This window comes from Maylandia zebra, linkage group LG10 (genome assembly GCF_041146795.1).
Source record: "Maylandia zebra isolate NMK-2024a linkage group LG10, Mzebra_GT3a, whole genome shotgun sequence".
In the NCBI taxonomy this organism is placed as follows: domain Eukaryota; kingdom Metazoa; phylum Chordata; class Actinopteri; order Cichliformes; family Cichlidae; genus Maylandia; species Maylandia zebra.
In genome coordinates, this window is record NC_135176.1 from 4853913 (window position 1) to 4873278 (window position 19366).

A 19366-nucleotide genomic window follows, 5' to 3' on the forward strand; every position below is an offset into this window, starting at 1 on the left:
GCAAAAGCTCATTACTCTATGGAATCATCCGCTTATTGCGACCCTGTGGAATTGTGTGAATGCATCCCCCTGTTCTTCAATGTACTGACAACACTTTACACGATATGACATGATTGACTTATCCAACACTTACATTTAAATGTGTATTTAGAAAATCTTAGTTTAGAAGAGTATCATTGCTATCCTCAACAGCTAATCTCCAAGAGCGTGTCTGGAGTCTTTTTTTCCTAACCCAACTTTCTTTAATGTCTGTTCAACATCAGAGCACTCAGTCCACGTCTGTGGTCACTAGACACTGCAGCAGCAAAATCCTCCAACAACCAGCCTGCATCACGATCAGTTCTTGGTGTTCCCTGATAGCTGGGCATGCTTATGTTCAGCAACTGGTGCTAGGTTAAAGTAAACCCAACTGGCCTGTTTTACAGGCAAAAAAAGCTCTGCCTAATATAGTTACAAGGTTATGTTTTGCATTGCGAAGTCTAATTATAGTTTGCCTTGTCCTATTTAAGCTTTTTCAACTGTCCAATTTAGGAACGCTTCTCTGGAAAACACAAGTCATATTACGCCAGCATACATTTGAGCTTTAAAGCAAAAGAACAAAAGGCAAAAATAATCCACACAGTACTTTTTTGATTGCCAAATATATAATCCATGACTTCTTTTCTGGTTATCAGTCAAATTATAGACTTTTTTTTACTGGCACCACATGAATCAGATCCTGTAAAAACAAGCTAAATAATGTGGTATATCAACAGTCGGTCTGTTTGAAGAACTTCCAGCTTCAGGCAGCTGTAAATGGCAGATCGTGGAAAATTGAGCAATTTTCACTCTGGGCTAAATGTGCATCATGTACCATCACAATTATCAGTTACCGTACTTTGAGAGTACTGCAGAAATTAATCAGAAGCAAAAACTTGAGAGTCATAATCACATACTTAATTATTTATTTATTGTTGGATGAAAAAGTTGAATGACAAAGAATTACTGGCTTGTTCCATACATGCATCAAAATTTAAAGGATGTGGTCATTACTTGTGCTAAGTGATACAAAATATGAAAACTTGACCCAAATATATCAATTTATATTGTTGTATACAAAATCATGAAGACACAAACAGCAGTGCTAAGACAAAACTGGATCTTCCATTCACATGTGTTCCACAATCTATTGTGAAGGCAGGCTGGGGTCTTCAGGACTTGTCAGACTGGGTAAATCAGCCTGTGATTCAGGCGCCAACTCTAGTGTGTTTTTAAGGGCTTGGCATACACGGGTTCCAGGAAATGAAAGGGAAGCAGCACAAAGAATGCCACCAGAAAGATGGTGCTCACCACAGCCAGAAGCACGTAGCGGCCGATGAACAAGGTGTCCACTATCTACAGAGCAAAATAAAGTAAATCCATTAGAAGTTTGTAGTTTCTAGTGTATGGAAAACACAGGGTTATACATAAAGTTCCTCTATTAGCCACTAGATGTCATGGCAGGGCTTTCATAAAGGCTCAAGTGCAAATTTCTCAGTGAGAAATCAACTTTAGAAGGTCACTCATTTAACATTTCTTAAATTGTTCTATGGATAGTAAAACATTATCTGGATTTCTTTTTGTCGAGTTAAGCTTAACCTGGCTTTCTTTACCAACAACCTCATGACTGCTGTCAACTTTGGAGGCAGAGCAAAATTGAGCATTTGACAGGAAACACAGTTTGATTTGGCTTCAGGTGGCCGGAAATCGCTGAATTCCCCAAATCGGTGCTGGATTTATTTATTTTTTGCAATTTTCACATTTTTCCCCCCAAATTCAGATTGCATTGCATATTCTGGCACAATCTGTGCTTTCACCTACTTCAGACAAGTTTGATGAGTGTTGTAAGCAGTGACATGAAGAACGATGAGCAATAATCAAGAGCACCTGTATCAAAGGAGTGGGATGGACTAGCATTTGTATGGTGCTTTTCTAGTCTTACTAAGCACAAACCACTGCTCCATATGCTATACATTTTCCCTTCATATACAGAGCAAATATGGCTCCACAATAGCTTTTAGTCTCTCTTTATGAAGAAGTGCTGAAAAAATGACTTGAAGTTTATTAGTATCTGTCAAGCCCTATTTGTTAAAAGCATCCATGGAAACAACAATGAGATCCTTGAACAGTAAAGCCTTTTCTGACAACTACATCACTCCATAACTCAGACAAGCCTGAAACATTTGGTTAACTGTGATGCTATAAATACATATAGTATTCAAAGATCTCTTTCTAGTTAATTTGGTGTTGGTGAACATTCAGTTTAGTTCGTTATATGGCAGATGGGAGAAAACCATGATGCAGGCTGTGACTCGCAGGCATAGAGACAGATCTATTTCTTGCTGGCTCTGGCCTACGCTCACTCACAGTGGTGAACACTTTGTGTGTTCACAGTGTTCACCACTGGCTGGCTATTAAAGGCAGCAGGTAGTACAGTATTCAGTATAAAGTGTGATATAGTGTGACCTTCTATGGGTTCAGCCACTTTTGGGTTCAAACAGTAGACAAAAAATCCCTGCTGTACTCTTGTTTCTCTTTGCATTTGGAAACGATCATTTCCCCCATACTAATAGTTCACTATCTGACACTTTTAGTGCAATAATTAATTTGATGTAATGCACGGGTGTCTGTGGTAAATTGACCTCCTTTAACAGACTGCACAACAACCAGCTGCACTTTTTCATATTAAATGCTGTCTCTGAGTCCCTGCTGTTACAAAGCTGCCATTATATAAGCTTAGAGACTCTCATTAAAAGAAGTCCTGTGCACATTTAGAACTTATCCAGCCACACAGCCCGTTATTATCTTACACATAGAAAAATGATCCCAGATAGCATAACAAGAAAATCAGTTCAATAGGTGGAATAGGTTGAACATGCTGGAAGGGTCATGTCACTTTAAACCACTGGCCGAGAATTGGTCATCAAACCTCTGATGCTATGTTTGTTCACGGAATAAGCTGTGATTGAAAACATGTTTGTTGTTTCGCTCTCACACAACTTAATGCTGATTCGGGCTTCTCTTTATTTTGGAATCCTGCTGTTCCCTATCTAGACAGATGATCAGCAGGGACACCAACAACACAGCACTGCAGCTCACCCAAGCAACATGTCAATTAAGAGATGTGAAGCGAGCAAGATGCAGGGCTCAGAAAAACAACACGTCTGCCACACTGATGATGCTGTTTCGTGGATAAGGGGAAGTTTGGATTTTTAAAATTTGCCATCAAAAAGATTCATCAGCACGTCATTAATGGCTGCATGTTATAATTTGGATCATGAATACAAGAAGACAAACGGAGAAAACGCCCTTAAGCTAAATAATGGGAGGAGAGCTGCAATTCTACTGCAGTCTTAAACAGGATTTCACAGAGTCTGCTGTGAAATGAGAGAAGGTGTGTGCGTGTGTGTGTGTGCACGCGTGTAAACCCACTGGTGTGCATGAGGTGGGGTTGATGTATGCTGTTTCTTATAGGTGCATTTAACACATCTCACTTTTTAATTTGCCAATTACGCAGCAAGCAGGAGCCCAAAAAGCGGCCCATGTTTTATTAATGTGCCACAGGACGCACAGTGTGAGCATGCAGGCGGTGGGGGAGGTGGGAGAACTATGGGGTGTGGTACAAACCACCCCCACTCCTGCTCTAAGACTGGCCTAATTGGCACTATGATATTTTACTTTTCTTTAACAGGAGGCTAGACATTCTTTTCTCTCACTTATCTTTCTGCTTGCAGATAGGTTACAAAGTTTTGTGTGTCTTTGTGTGTATTAGCTAAAAATGAGTGTACATCACAACATGATACAAACACAAAAAGTCACTAACTGTGCCCAGTAGATCAATTTATTACCTTAACATGCATATCTGCCTTCATTTAAATACCGTTTTGGATCCTACGGGGGAGGGTAGATGATCTGTTTTCTACAGGTGTTACTACATACTCCAAAGAACGGAGATGAAGACGTTCTTCACGCCTCTTTTTCTTCTTTTCTTTTCTTTAAGCAATTTGCGTCTTGCTATTATAATATTTGAATTCTGGTGGCATCTTTCTGTTTTGAGGTTTTTGTAAAAATGATGATGAGAGAACCCTTTTTAGGACTTGATTTTTTAAAAATCTTTATCTCAAATCATGGGAAATAATGTGCGTCTCAATAATGACTTGAGAAGTAAGAAAACCTGTGTGTGATAATTAGTCAGCATAGGTTCATTTTATTTGGAAACCTTGTACAGAAATCCAGGAAGTCTGATTTTGCTGCCTCCCCCTCTCTCTGTTGTTGGTCTGGTATCTGCCTTTGCACAAAGGATATAAAACATGAGCTGGCCAGAATGCTGCTCCGCTCTGCTATTTCTATGGGGTGGCAGCTTGCTTGGCAGATCTAGCCGGCTTATTGGCACGACCCCGAGGCAGCATGGGGGAGTGTTTGTTCTGTGTTGCTGCTGGTCTAAGATAAAGCAGACCAGGCCTTTTACGACAAGCACATGCACAGAAGTGCACACACTGACACTATTTACAGGCATACAGTGTTGTGCAGATACTGCCTTACATTACAGTAAAATTAAGCTTTCATTCTGCATCGGCTGTTTATATACACTCACTGCATCTTAAAGCTAAGTAGAACGTAGATCTTTAATTAGTACAAATGAATGTAGCGAATGCTTTACTTTACAACCCTGCATGATCAGAGCTTTGCCATTTAGAACTAAATATAACTCACCTTTCTACATAATAACACCGTCTATGATAAAATTGTCTTTGAGAATTAGGATTGCAGGCACTATAATTAACTGAATAAATAACATAATGTATTGAACATGAGATAAACATTCAGCTAAAGCTTGCTGTTAATTTGTGGGCTCTAAATCCTCATTTTTCCCTCTGCACCCAATATATTGGCTGGAAATGAATGCCACATGGCCTTACATCAAGACTGATGACATCGCAGACCCCCATCATTTCTAAATGAACTACATTATGTTGTCATTAAGCAGGAAACACAAGTAGGGACACACCAATTGTAAAGTTCTGGGACCTTATTTATTTAAAAAAAAAAGTACATCTGATTTCTACAACACATGTACACATACCTGCATGCATTGTTCTCTTAATAAATCTGACTCCGACTGAACCAGGTGTGGATGAACCTACTGATCAGGGGCTCTTTTAGTCACGTTGCCTTCTGTCTGTGACAGTGCAGGCATTATGCAGTATTACGTATGAGTGTCACCTCACTACTTCCATGCTTACAGCAATCAGACTCTCTGAGCCACAACTTTCTATTATGATTAACTAAAACTAAAATAAAACTAAAACTAGATGTTGAAACAAAGGATTTTAAATAACTAAAATAAAAAAATAGATTCTTAAAAAAATTAAAACAAAAAATTCTGTGAACTTGGAAAAGGAAGTAAAATAAAATTAAAAATTAAAAAAGGAATTGATGGATGTGTTTATTGCGACTGCTGATGTCTATAAGACTGTGAGTCAACTGCTCGAAAAAAGCCATTATACAGAGTTTTTTGTAATAACTGTACTGATTTTCTGAACTGAATTGTACTGAACTATTAAAACCAAACCAGAAGCAAACATTTTTTAATAACAAAAACTAAACAAAAACAAGCAAACCATACTCTGGCAGGCTAACTGAAACTGAGCAGCCTCCTAGTAGATCTACCTCTGTTATTAGTTTGAAAATCCTACGTCACTTTGTTCTCAAGTTATCACATTTACAAATTTGCTTGTCCACACTGCCCACCTAGCAGGGTTACAGCAGTATCAGCCTTTTACAGTTGAGGGATACTAAAAAAAAATTTAAAAAATACAGAACTATTGAATGTCTAGCCTAGCCCACAATATCATAAGCACTCAAATATATATGGTGTAGTGTAAAGAGTGCTGTCAGTGGCTTTATTGCCAAACTATAAATTTATAGTGCATAAGTGTGGGTTATAACAACATAAGCTGTTCATTTAAACCATTTGTCATGGCCACCAATGACTGGCTCTTTCTTATTTGCTCTAGGGCAATGTGATTCACCTCTTCACCATCTTTGTTACCAGTTTACTTGTCTGCAAAATATTCTTACATGTGTGTCACTCTTTCCATACCATGTGTTTTCAAAAACTGCAATCTCTGTGTGAGAAGACATGCAAGTTTTTATACGACATTACACTGGCCAGCTGAAATACATCAATGTGAAAACATTTGGATACCTCAGTGAACATTCAGCGCTTTATTTAAAAAGGTTTACATGTTAATATCTAATCTTGTTTTTATTTATCTCTGGGGGAAAAGTGCTTTAATCACAGCTAAACAACAAAAATGAACCTTGTTTTATGTTCTAACTGAGGAAAGGGTTACCCCACCACTTAATAGCCAGTTTTCCCCCTTTGACTTGGGCTAAAATAACTTCAGAGACGCTTTTTGTAGTCATCCAGCAGTCTCTGACATCAGTCTGCAATATAGCAGAATACCATCAGTGGTGGCAGACTCTCAATAGTCATCTCAACAATTAATAGGTCTTTACAATGCCACCCCAGGACTCTCAATTTCTTAGTTTTCAACCAGTTCTTGGTGGATTTACTGGTATGTTTTAGGTCAGTGTCATGTTGCAGGATTCAATTCTGCTTAAACTCTTTAAAGATGCCCTCAACTCATAGCCTCAAATTCAGCTACTGGTGAAATATTATTGGTGAAAATCAGCAATATTTACGTCACGGGAAGCCACTGAGATGAATATTGTTCAGTATGGTGGATAACTGCAGTACTGATCTGTGACTGATCAATCAATGCATCCCTAGCTAGGTTTTATAATAATAGCAAATGTGTTTTTGTTTTAATGAATACATTTTCAATAAATGGTATCGTGTTCTGTGTTTTCCTGACATCGATTTTGCAGCAGATTTACAGTAAAAACTAGTGAACAAAATGATGAGCAAAATCATACTAATTATTATTCCAGGTGGCACATGAGACTTGGAGTCGAGTTGAGTTACCCAATAAACAAAGATACAGACACTGACACACTCTTTAATATTATGTTAACGTGTCTGTGATTAGTGAATTAAGCTCACCTCTATATCTTTGAAAGGCAGAGGTGTCTCTGGGCTGCGGGGGAAAAACACCAACACCAAAGTGATCGTGAGAGCCAAGAGGAAAACAGGAAGAACTCCTAACCTGAGAAGACACATGGGATTCAAAGACAGAGGATTGAGGATGAGGTCTCCACTACTGAGTTAATGATCTGTAAGGCATGCAGGGTTACCTGGGGCTAATGTCATCATAGCCAATAGCAATCTAAACAATGGCAGCCTTTATTGTGGTTTTCAAAAGTTGTTAACTTTCCAATCAAGTAAATAGCACCATGTTTCACACATTTAAACTTTACTGTAATTGCACAGTGTTTGGTGTTACAGGAGTTCAAATTTTACTGACTTTAGTGGTATAATGGTCCAATGTTGAGTAATTGCACAAATGTTAATCAGCAGGGAGTGCAAGGTGTATCGCTGCAGCACTCAACCAGTGACGCAGCGTGTGTTTTGTTAAAACTTTGATGGAAAAGTTGATTTTTGCTGGTCTCACTGAGTAGCCTATAAAGCAAAACAATGTCTCAGCATGTCTCATGGTGACTGTGCAAAAATCCCTTCCCTTGGTGTTAATTAGATTGTTTTTGAGCACTTAACACCTCCTCTGTCCCTCGCCTCCTCTCAAACACCCAGCTCCAGCCCTTAATGATATTTGAGACATTATAATTTTTGTAATTTTAACCCAGCTGACGGGGGTGGGACGTGGCCGCAAGTCAGTGAACTAATAATGGCATTAACGCATTAAGTCAACATTAACATACGGTGCTTTTCTCCAGGGACCAAAAAGCAGGTATAATAGGGCACTTAGGAGGCAGAAAAAGGAAAGACAGAAATCTGGAAATGACTCTACGAACTATAAATTTGGGGACAATGACTGGTAAAGTGGCTAACAGAATAGAGAGACATAAGGTAGATATATTGTGTGTGCAAGAGACCAGGTGAAAGGAATGCAAGGCCCAGAGTATATTGAAGTAGGAGTAGTCATGAAGGATGAGCTGCTTCATTGAAGGGGGGGGGGGGGGGAGTAAATGTATAGAGACAATCAGGAGTTGCACCGTGTTTTTTTTTTTTTTTTAGATCTATAGAAATGATATAATAGGGTTCCAAGAGAGGAACTGTGGTACTGCATGAGGACGTCAAGAGTGACAGAGAGGTATGTGAGGGTGGTGCAGGACATGTATTACAGGTATTATAGGGATTACAGATGGGTCTGAGCCCCTTCTTGTCTGCATTGGTGTAGGACAAGCCGACAGACGAGGTCAGGCAGGGGTTTCTATGGACTATGATGTTTACAGAAGACATTGTAATCTAAAGTGAGAGTAGAGAACAGGTGGAAAAGAGCCTGGAGGGGTGTAGGTGTAGACCTGCTATACATCACATACATCTGGCTGTAGAGACGCCAGTGCTAACAAAATGACAGGAGGCAGAACAGATGGTGAAAGAGTTGAAGATGCTGAGGTTTTTTTTTTAGGAGTGACCAGGACGGACAAAGTTAGAAAGGCACGCCTGACAATGTTGGGACATGTACAGTGGAGGGACAGTGGATAAACTGGATGAAGGATGTTTCAGATGGAGCTGTCAGGCAGGACAAAAAAAAAGATCTTCGGCTTCATGCATGTAGTGAAAGAGGACTGAAAGACAGAGGAGGATGGTAGGGAAAGGCTGAAATGGAGCCAGATAACCCGCTGCAGGTCCCTAAAGGGAGCAGCGGAAAGCAGAAGACATTTTTTGGGATTACACTGTGGTTACTGTGTGATGCAAAAGTATGCCGAATTTACAAGGAAGCCTCATTAGTGGTTACAACGTGTTATCTCCTAGGTGCACTGAAGCCCAGCTATGAGACAAGTGGCGCGCATTTCAAGGAAATGCGGCGCCCATTGAGATAAATGTTATCCCGGCTTTTCGTTATAAATATTCCTATATTCCATCAGAGTTAAGCCTGTGTGTGTGCTGTTATGCCACTCACTTTGCGGACCCTGGCGCTCTCAGCAGCAAAATCCCAAACACAAGAGCAACAATCCAGACCGCCACAATAACGAAAACGCCGGTACCGACTTCAAGGACAGTATTTGCCATTTTAAAGCAACGTTTTTAAGGGAGCTAACTCATCACACCGAACGCCCAATCCTTTGTATTTATGAAAAATGCTAATTGTACACTTAACAACGCTGTGCCGACAGCTGCAGCAGCTAAAGGTAGTCGAGACACTGCCTTACAAGTAAGTTCGCTGTCTCTACTAGCGCTGAGACAGAAGGCTTTAAAATATCAGGCCGACACAGTTGCGAACTAATGTTGCCAGCTAACTCGCCATTTCTCACATAAAAACGAGCCGAGCATCGGTTAAGCCTTTTATTTTTTTTCTTAGCATCGGTTAAGCCTTCTCTATGGCTTCATCTGCTTCCTGGTAACAACAAACTGTAATGTAATTGGGTAAATGAGCCAGACGACTAACCAATCAAATGCGTCGTTACTTAAGCGTTAAGCCCCACTGTGAAGCTGCCACACAACACCAGAGAAGAAGTAGAGCCTTCTTATGCGAATGTCGAACTTTACCCCATTTATTCCGAGGAAGGGTCCCATTTTACAGCCAGGTCCTTGCATTATAGCCAGGCCACGTTTCAGCGCCTTATGTTAGGTTCGGCTCACTGAGGTAGATTTCCTTAAAGTTTATGAACCGGCGGTGTTTGAAACACTCATAAAGTCTTGTATGAATACTTATCTGAAGGTATCCCCAGAGTAAGCCCAAAGGAGTATTAGTATTATTCAGTCTTGCACAAAACACATTTAATTCAAGGGATTATCACACGTGTCCATAAAGTATCCCGCCGTATTTTAAACTCCTGTTTTTATTCGTAACAATATTCTGCTCCTTGATCTACAAAGTGTATTAATAGTAGTGACTGAATGTCTCACGTGCACTCCGAGCTAAGATTTATCATGGGTAATATTCATGGTGACCAACAGGGGGCTAGCCAGGTCCGCGATTCAAAGGCATGTGCATTCTAGCGCGCGTGTGTGAGAGAAATTATGAATATGTCGCCTTATTAGATATTTACATTTTTTTTAGAGCAGTTTAAACCGCTCTTTGTGTTTTGCCTGTGCCTGCCTGACTTTCCATCGGGCGATTTGATCTTTTCTACACTTTCACTGCAATCAAACAGATTAAAGCAACTCCTGATTGTATCAAAGTGTCCAGGAAGGGGCGATTCTGGGATTAGACCTTGAAGGGGGCTCAGCCCCCTATCATAATAACATGCACAGACTTCCTTGCAATTAATATTAACGGAATATTCTGTTTGTAAACATGCGCTGCTGTCCTTTTCCCCTTTACAACCCTCAGTTCAAAGGAATGCACATTACAATATTACCTTCAAAGCAACCCAATTAGTTGGAATGAATAATCACAGTTTTCCATATGAAACACCAGTCTTATAGCGGGCAAACTGAAGGCAAAGACTCAATTGTGTTCAATTGTTGACCAGAAATGACCACGGTACATTAAAGAACTATACAAAGCAGATATGAGAAGAAACATGCACAGCCTTTTGTCACTCTCTTTTTTCAGTCTCTTAACCACGTACAGGCAGTTCAGTTTACTTCAATTAAATTGCAATTAAAATTAAAACATTAAAAAAAAAACATCACTCTGCCACCCCATACACCTGGAGTTGGTAGAGTTTATTTTACACTAAAGTTTCCAAATTCATGCAAACCCTTCATTTATTCTGCAGGACACATGATATCAGGTCCCCTGATCCAAGAGTGGAGAATAGATTTGTAATGGCATCCATCCTGTTCAAGCCATGTTTAGCGATGGGAACCCTATTCAGTTCGTATCAATTAATATGTTCTATTTAGAATGTGAAATCATTATTAATGAGTGTGAGCAAAGCAGAAGCTACCATGGCTTTGTAACTTTTGTTGGCTTTCACTACATATTCACTCTTAGCTGTTTTCTCTCTGTCTAGAGGTCTGCTTTGCTGTAAACAAACACTGCACCCCGATTTCACCAGAACAGAAATAGGAAATTGATAAAGCACATGCATATATACCAGCATACCTAAGGCTCAGAAAGCTAAAATTAGCTAATAGACTCTAACAATCTAGCCTACATTAACATTTTTGATGGTAATGACCCTGTTTTATCAGGACAATTTACACTTTTCCTTGCATGTTTACATATTTAGGTAATGTGTGTTTTCAATCTTCACAAGTGAGTGGTGTCGTGGAATGACCTCTTCATCTTCTTTCTGTCAAAATAACACAAATCTATTAATAAAAATCCACACTGTTGATGTTGAAGCATGTATGAGTGCACTGTAACATCATGACATTAAGAACACTGGATATCTAAATCTGTGCTTGTTATAACCTGCACTGTCTCCAGCAGACCAGGTGGGAATATAAATGCAAAATTAGACAATGATAACAGAACATTTTTTAGGGGTTCTATGTCCAAATTCAGGAGTGCTTGAACATTCCCGATAAAGAAGGTCTAAACTCAGGTCTTTTCTGTTTGAACGAAGAACTGTAATCAGTGGTAAACCTGAACAAGTGAGGATATAACAAAAAGAACGAGGATAAGTGGAGCTGTGGTGACTACAACTGAGACATTTAACATTGAAGCAGCTACCCACAGCTGTAGCATAGCATAGCATCTTTATTTATAACGCACTTTACATCCAACAATGTTGGCCAAAGTGCTACAAATATAAAACAAAGAGAAAACAGTTTAAATTACATATAGAATATCTTAAAATTAAAAATAATATAATTAATTAGAAACATATTAAGAGACATCAACAAGTCCTGCTGTGCTGAAAGCCGAGGTAAATAGATAAGTTTTAAGACGTGATTTAAAAACAGATAATGAAGGTGCCTGTCTAACATGTAAAGGCAACTCATTCCACAATTTTGGTGCTGCCACAGCAAACGCCCGATCCCCTCTGAGCTTACGATTTGTCCTGGGCACGCTCAGGAGGAGCTGGTCTGCCGACCTGAGGGACCGGGAAGTTATGTATGGATGAAGACGCTCAGAGAGATACAGAGGGGCAGCATTTGACAAACACTTAAAGACAAATAAAAGCAGCTTAAAATGGATCCTAAAATGCACGGGCAGCCAATGAAGTGAATATAAAACTGGGGATTCCTGTAGGGATTAGAACAGCAGGAAATCAACACGCAGTGAATTAGGTTTCTTATACTAAAAAGGTTCAAGCTTGCCTGTAACTGGACACACTTTCCTGACAAAGGCTGTCACATTATGTTTGTATAAAGACCGAAAGCAAAGAGGATGACCGAACAGATGTAAGTCACTTTACTTTTCAGGTTTATAACAGAGTCCGCCCGAGCTCAATGAATGTGTTCATATATTAAATCATTTGAAAATGTCATTTAAATGTTCACATTTTTGCGTTTTAAGCTGGTCCAGACTGATTCTCTTGATTCAAAATCAACTAAATTCTTTAGATTTTTTTATTGAAATGAACTGTTGTTTGCTGTTGTGGTTACTGTGATTGTTCTAAACGAGTTCCACCACCCTAACTCGACCGCAAATGTCAATGCGCTCTTCTTGGAGGTTTCGTGTGTTTGGAGCCCTACACCTGATTGCGGTATTTCCCATGGACACTGGAAGGCATCAGCAGCCCGGTGTTGGGAAAACGGGGAGCGGAGATGAAGATGGAGGTGGGAGGGGCCTGACATGACTGACGTCAGCGACTGTGTGGAGGAGTATAGGCTGTGCTGTCAGCCCAGTGTCAGTCTGATGAAGATTGGCATGCAGGTAAGCTGTCATTCATTTTCAATGTCAGTGCATGGGAGCAGGGCTTCAGCACTCCAGCGTCCTTTTTCCCCCTTTCCCCCCCTTCATTACAAAAGGCAGGACATTATTCATACAGTCAGACAGCCAGCCAGGCCAGAGTGAGGGAGAGAGAGATAGGGAGGGAAAGAGAGACAGAGAGAGAGTGAGGGAGGGAGAAAGAAAAAAAAAAGAGAGAGCGAGAGACTGAGGGAAGGGAGGGGGCCTAGAGGAGGGGGTGAAAAAAGAGAGAGGGAAAGGAGAGGAGAAGCATTTTTGTGCTGGACTCAAAGACCAGTGGATTTTTTTTCCTTTGCTTGATGCGGCATTTGGATTTTTGAAATTGTCGCGGTAATGTTTGTGATGCGGTTATCTCAGATTTTTTTTAAATGTATAAAGCGGATGTTTTAGTGCAAATGTAATAGTTTAAAGAGAATAAAAGCAGTAAAACGTGCAGGAAGCTGGCGTTCTGTTTGCTTTGATTTCTTTGTCAAAAAGCTTCGGAACGCCTCATCCCATTCTAATTAATCGCAAATTAACACTTCATTTTACGGCGTGTCTGTAACGTGCAAAAGGCGTGTTGTGTTGTAATGTAATGCAATTTTCTTGATGTTGAAGTTTCGTTGTTGCGCTGTTAAAAAGGCTTTTATTTTGACTGACCGAGTTAGGTGAGGTGTAAATGGGGGGTGTCATGTAGCACACTTGCAATTTGATGTAATTCACTGAATTTTATTATTATTTTTCTTAATGCTCGTGAGTTTTGCGTGTGTAATTATTTTGGTTTGCAGGAAAAATAGATGGTTGCATGTTTTTCAATCTCAAACTGAAAAAAGTGAACTATAGTTACCTTTAAAATTACATTTTTTTGCTGATGACTTACAAAAGTACCCAAGCTTTTCAGTGAAATTAGTGTAGCAGCAGTATTTTAAAGTAAAACAAACAATATATAAAGCTAAAATATTACATGTAGTAATTTAAGTTGTCCTCATATAGGGGCATGTTTGACTTCTTATTTTCTCAATCAATGTTTGACTGAAGTGAGCTCTAAAGTTTACACTCAGCCTACCCAGCCCTGCAAAAACCTCCCTAGTCTGAACACTGGCCCTCTTTGTGTGCCGCTCACCACTTTCTATTTCAGATGACTTGTTTATTCCACAATTGCTTGAATGACGGTTTTGCTCACCGTAGAGCTTGTTTGACTGGCACAAAACACTGTCTGCGAGACAGCTAGTTTTCAGCACTGCTAGCCTGTATGATTTGACTTACATCCTTGAGTTAGAGAGGCCCAGATTTGCTGGTCTTTTGCTCTGTCTTAGTAGTTTTTTTGAGTCAAATTCAGCCAACTCCTGTGTTCCTTTGGGCAGTATTTCATATAGGCAGGCGCAGATTTGATAAACACATGTGACTTAAAAACAGAAACGCTTTTCTTGATATAAAATTTAAACTGACAACTGACACAGTTGTTTTCTCTCAGTGGTAAAATGCTCTGGCTATACAAAGCTAACTGAGGGCCTAATAACTAAGGCCATAGTGTGAACATCAAGAGTACATTAGCTTAATTAAATATGCCTGAACCATTTGTTTACTAATCATCTGCTTCCCTGAGAAATCACGATGGCGATTTGGACCACTTTAGGTCCCTTTGTCAGACACATTCACCAGGTGCAAAATGCTGAGCATGAAATCCCACGAGGGGCTAAATTTGCACCCACTGTGAAAGTAAACACTTTGTAAGATACTGCTGTTGTTCTGGGAATTGCTGTTAAAAGAGCAAGAGAAGCCCTTTTACCTTTTACACCGTTCAAATCACCCTTTGTCAGTAGATGATTTACCTGCGAATGGATCGAGACGGCGTACACAAATACGCAAGCACACGAGTTGATACGCATCACTAGTCACCCTCAGAGATGTTTGTTCTTTGTTGTTATGTACCCCACGCAGCTCTACATATTGTCAAAAGGCGATAATGCCAATTTAGTTTATCCACCAAACCCTGCTGAGATCTTAATTGATGATTTGTGTCATTGGACAAGCAGCCCAGGGGCACATTTAGGGCTGCACAATACTCCGGCACCATTTGCATATTCCCATTCTTACTATATGGGTAAATTACATGATGAGATGTGATGCTGTGCATTCCTACAGCTTTTTGGGGGATAATCACTAATAAAGTGAGTCAGTCACACTAAATGAAGGAAGTAAACAGAGCGAGGAGAGCATATGTTACAAACCAATTTAAGCATTTATGTATGGCCATAAAGCAATTGAGGAAATTAAACCATGAGCGAATGTCTTGTCATTTTCTTCGCCTTTGCTGCTAATTCCTCCCTGCATGGTGCCAGTGGAATCATTTTTGGAGACAGTCTTTTTCCTTTCTTTCTCTTTTTTTCACAGGGTTTCTTGTAAGACTAATAGGGCTTACTTTGCAGGAGTCTTTTTTCTAGCAATCAAATTGTGAAATATCTAATTTGTTGTTTTTTTTGAGGGCCCGGCTTTTTAAAATCAGGCTGGAAAAACAGCGGATGTTTTGAATTATTCATAGGGTTTTAGTCTGCTGGGTATCCTCAGCGAAGTGAATATAGCTCCTGTTCTGGCCCATGAGGAAAGTGATGTAGTCTAGTTTTCTCATGTTCGATAGCGCGGCAGTTCTTTAGACAATTGTGTTGCGCTGCATGTTTTGGTCCTGTCTGGGCCCTCGTAGGTCATGCCCACTAAGCCTGCTTGATCCCTATTGCTCTCAGGAGGAGGCAGAGACCTTTTTATATCGTCAGATAGCACAGGTTAAGGACAGCCCTTGCATGCTTACCCATGCTCATTCCGCAGCCAGTGCTGTGCTGGCACGGCTCTAAGTAAGCCACCGGGGAGTGGGCTTCGGAGAGAGATGGATTGGCTTGATTTATGCTTCAAGAGGAACAGCAGGCAAATTTAGCGATTCTCCATATAGTGTCAACATTACAGACTTTGTTTCTGGAAAGACATAAACAAACTATAATGAATAGGCATGTTGATTAGAACTGTAATTTAATTTAAAAAGGGAATCAGGCAGTAACGGCATACAGTACTGCTGAAATGTATTTTAATCTAAACGCTCAACAATGAAAAGAGTGTGAGGCAGAAAAAGCGATTAAAACATTTTACTTTAATAACAATAAATAAATGATGTAGTCTGAATAGTGGTATATAACCCCATAGTAATCAATAACATTTTGACATTTATATGTAATTTAACATTTTTGCCCCATAATTGCATCTGAGCACAATTGTAGTTATTTTCATTTTTATTAAAATAGCAAACAGCAGTACATTTAGCTGGTTCCTCCCCAGTGCCAGTTGGTGATCGGTATAACAACAGACATCCTCTTAGTGCCTTAGCAATGAGTGTTTCCAGATGTATGTCTTGTAGAATTTACAAATAACTGCAATGCAAAAGCAAACATTAAGGAAGCATTTTTAAGATAAAGTTAGTGAGAAAATGTGAATTAATATATATTTGATACCATTTACACTTCATAGTCACTTTTTTAAGGCAGTCATTACATTACTTACAAGTCTTGATGTAAAACAGTATTCCTAATGACTATTTAAATGCATAGATTGTTTTGCTTCGTTTATTTTTTTTAAAATATGAACTAAAAGTGATTCCATTGCACATGAGCATGTGGAGGATTACATACTTGTCTACACGACACAGGCTACTCTTTTTTTTCTTGTGTTGTTTTACTCCACAAAATGTTATTACAATGTTCTCTCAGTATAGCACTGCTCATCTCCAGCTGGAAAAAAGTAAGAAAAATCCATGTCTGCCTCCAGACTGCTATTCACTGAATGATAGTGTGTAGCACATTCAGTTTACCCTGCAGATCGTTCTTAAACTTTTAGAAATACTCTTCTTCACATAACAATCACAGATGTGTGCTTGAACAGTGAACACGACAGCATGGAAGGAGTCAAATAAGGGCTTTAGTCATTAGATAATGATTTTAGCATCAGTTCTCTGATTGCATTCCTTTTTTCAGACAGAGGAAATGAAAGCCCAGCAGGGACACATTCCCTAAAATGAGTCAAAGTTGTGGCTTAGAATGGAAAGTCCAATACAGCTTAGTTTTTCCACCAGCAGCAGGATGCATGTGCATTGTTTACTGGGGGTGAAAAGTATTTCAAAGATTCTTCAGAAACAGGCTGCGGCCTCTCTCTCACGTCGTCAGTATTCAGTAGTGTTAATATCAGCTGCTTTTGATGTCATTATTTTTGCAGTGAAAACAATTAAAACATAATATTTTTAGACATTGGTGCTTACTATTCAAAGATCAAGCGTGCAATCAAATTAGCTACAGCACATTATATATTCTGCATTTGAAGACCTTTAGCAAGACTCTGAACCTCATTGTGCCTTTGCTTCTTATCTCTGGTGGAATGTAGATAATCCGAATAAATGAGTAGAGCTTCTCACAGAGAAATATGAATCCTGCCAGCAAATCCTGAATTTATTATATTTCAGAGTCCTGGTAACAGCTGAGCTGGGTGAGGTTCAAAATATTTGATTTGAATTCAACAGTAGATCACAGCAGAGTAAATCCGACCAAGTACTATGTGGCTGCATATTGAGAATGAATACATGAATAAATGCATTGGCCAAAATGCTGTTGCCACTTTTGGGAATTTCACACACTGCAATATTCTATAAAACATATTTAAGTTTCCTCAGAACTGTTACTTATTTTGATGAAGCCATCTTCACACCATGCACTGATACAGAGGCAGGAGCTTCAATTATCTTAATGCAACTATATTGATGTCACTTCAAAAATTGCTGTTTTTATTGAAACTCCAGCGTCTTTTTACTGCAGGTACAGCTCCAGCTGGTTTTCGGCACTGCAGTGCAGTTGCCATTAAGAAAAGCGTTGTCTCCTCTATGTGATGCAGATCTGCTTTTATTAGTTTTACAACCAGGTACACAAGAATTCAGGCTGTTTCTGTGAGCACTAAGCTATCTCAGATCACTGTTGTTGTTTGTTTGTTTGTTTGTTTTACAGCTAAATTAATATACAGATGAAAAAAAACCCAACACATTGAGATACAAGGCAATAGGCAAGAAGATGAGGAAATTAGCCTTTTTGAAATGGTGGTTGATGATCTTTAGATATCAGCTTCCTTTGATTGTTGGCACAGCAGCTCATTGAAGTCTGCTGCGCTGTGAATAGAAATACACCAACGCTAAAGCTGTGACCTCCAAATGGCTATTTACTGGAGTACACTTCCATTTTCCACAGTCCTCTCCAAAGATATTATTCAAGTGTGTTGCTCTTTCTGCCACTCATCTGAATGTTTCAGCCTACTGCACTCTAGGACACCATTGATCTGAAGGACAATATTTTCACTCAGTCTATAGCTGTTCCTTTATTCTTGGCATTAGAGTTGAACAAAAGCAGTCGTCTCTTCAAATCCATTTGTATACTTTGCTGTTAATCTCTAAGAGGTCTTTGAAGGCACCCGGGGAAATTCTTGTTAATGCACAAGTCGTTAGTTAAAACTGTGACTTATCAGCAGACTAGTAAGACTAGTAAAGACATTATGCAGTGGCAAGGACACAATGATTTGTCCCAGTGCTTTTTAGTAATCGTTCTTATTAGCTGCAAATGACTTCCTTTACATAGTCCAGTACCCTGCTATAAAAGTGCCATGATTTTATGACAGTACAGGCTTGAGTCGAGGCGCATTTCATTTTCCACAGGAAGGCTATATCTGTCACAGTGTTTCACAAGACTTGTCACTCCTAAAATGTGAAAGGAGCACTACACTCTTTCATTCCTGTATTATATTTCACTAAACATCAGCCATCTTGGATGTCGAACTGCTGCTAAATTTCAGCAGCTTTTTCATCCAAAGGGTTGCTAATGGTAAAGTAGAAATAACATTTTATATATATAACTACACGGTAACCTAACAAAATGGCCAGTCCCCTAGCAACTACATTCATAAAATGCATTATGTTAAATTATTAACTATTAACTATATACATATGAGTGAAATACTGCATTCTGTCATCAACACTATACATGCTAATATTGACTGGTTTTGTAGACAGACATGTCTGATATAGGTGTTCTGTCATTCATATTTTTTTTTCTATTCCAGGATTGCAGTGATTCATCCAGTAACTTGAATAATTCGACTATTAAAAAAAATCCTCTATGAAAATTCTTTGCTTCATGCTTTGTTTAATCCAAGGCTCTGTAGCATTTAGTTGTCACCACGGAAATAGTTGTTTCTTATTAAAAACTTTACTAGAAACAGTCAGCAGGAGTCCGTGATCAAACCACATCTTTAGCAAGCTCCAATATCTATACGATATTTAAATGAGCTTGCTGAAGGCCGACTACAGGCGTCATGCTTTCTATTGTAGTGATACCAGCAGCAAGCAGGGGTGTACTAAACCATATTTAAGGCTTTTACATCATTTTTTCATATTT

At 39.3% G+C, this 19366-nt stretch overlaps 2 protein-coding genes across 5 annotated transcripts in view; one reads left to right on the top strand and one right to left on the bottom strand.

The window, feature by feature from the left end:
* Positions 1-921: 921 nt before the first annotated feature.
* Positions 922-9492, bottom strand: tmem218 (transmembrane protein 218). Its single transcript, XM_004567450.2, has 3 exons — positions 9066-9492; positions 7088-7190; positions 922-1374 (listed from the first exon to the last, which is right to left on the bottom strand). The coding sequence occupies exons 1-3, from the start codon at positions 9173-9175 to the stop codon at positions 1240-1242; spliced, it is 348 nt and encodes a 115-aa protein (XP_004567507.1). The 5' UTR covers positions 9176-9492; the 3' UTR covers positions 922-1239.
* A 3322-nt stretch (positions 9493-12814) lies between these two features.
* pknox2 (pbx/knotted 1 homeobox 2) overlaps positions 12815-19366 on the top strand; it is a 105048-nt gene continuing 98496 nt past the window's right edge. For 2 of the 4 annotated variants that reach the window (XM_004567451.3, XM_004567452.3), the window contains exon 1: positions 12815-12881. The gene's annotated coding sequence lies outside the window, so the exon portion shown is untranslated. Of the gene's footprint in view, positions 12882-13221; positions 13248-19366 lie in introns of those variants that run through there. The other 2 variants (XM_076888921.1, XM_012923623.4) reach the window with 2 other exon arrangements.

Bases quoted from the DNA above. Each gene is read 5' to 3' on its own strand.
- tmem218 (XM_004567450.2), bottom strand. From the start codon at position 9,175: ATGGCAAATACTGTCCTTGAAGTCGGTACCGGCGTTTTCGTTATTGTG. The intron at 7,191-9,065 runs GTGAGTGGCATA...GTGTCTTCTCAG, and splicing joins AGAGCGCCAGGGTCCGCAAA to GTTAGGAGTTCTTCCTGTTT. The intron at 1,375-7,087 runs GTGAGCTTAATT...TTTGCTCTGTAG, and splicing joins TGCCTTTCAAAGATATAGAG to ATAGTGGACACCTTGTTCAT.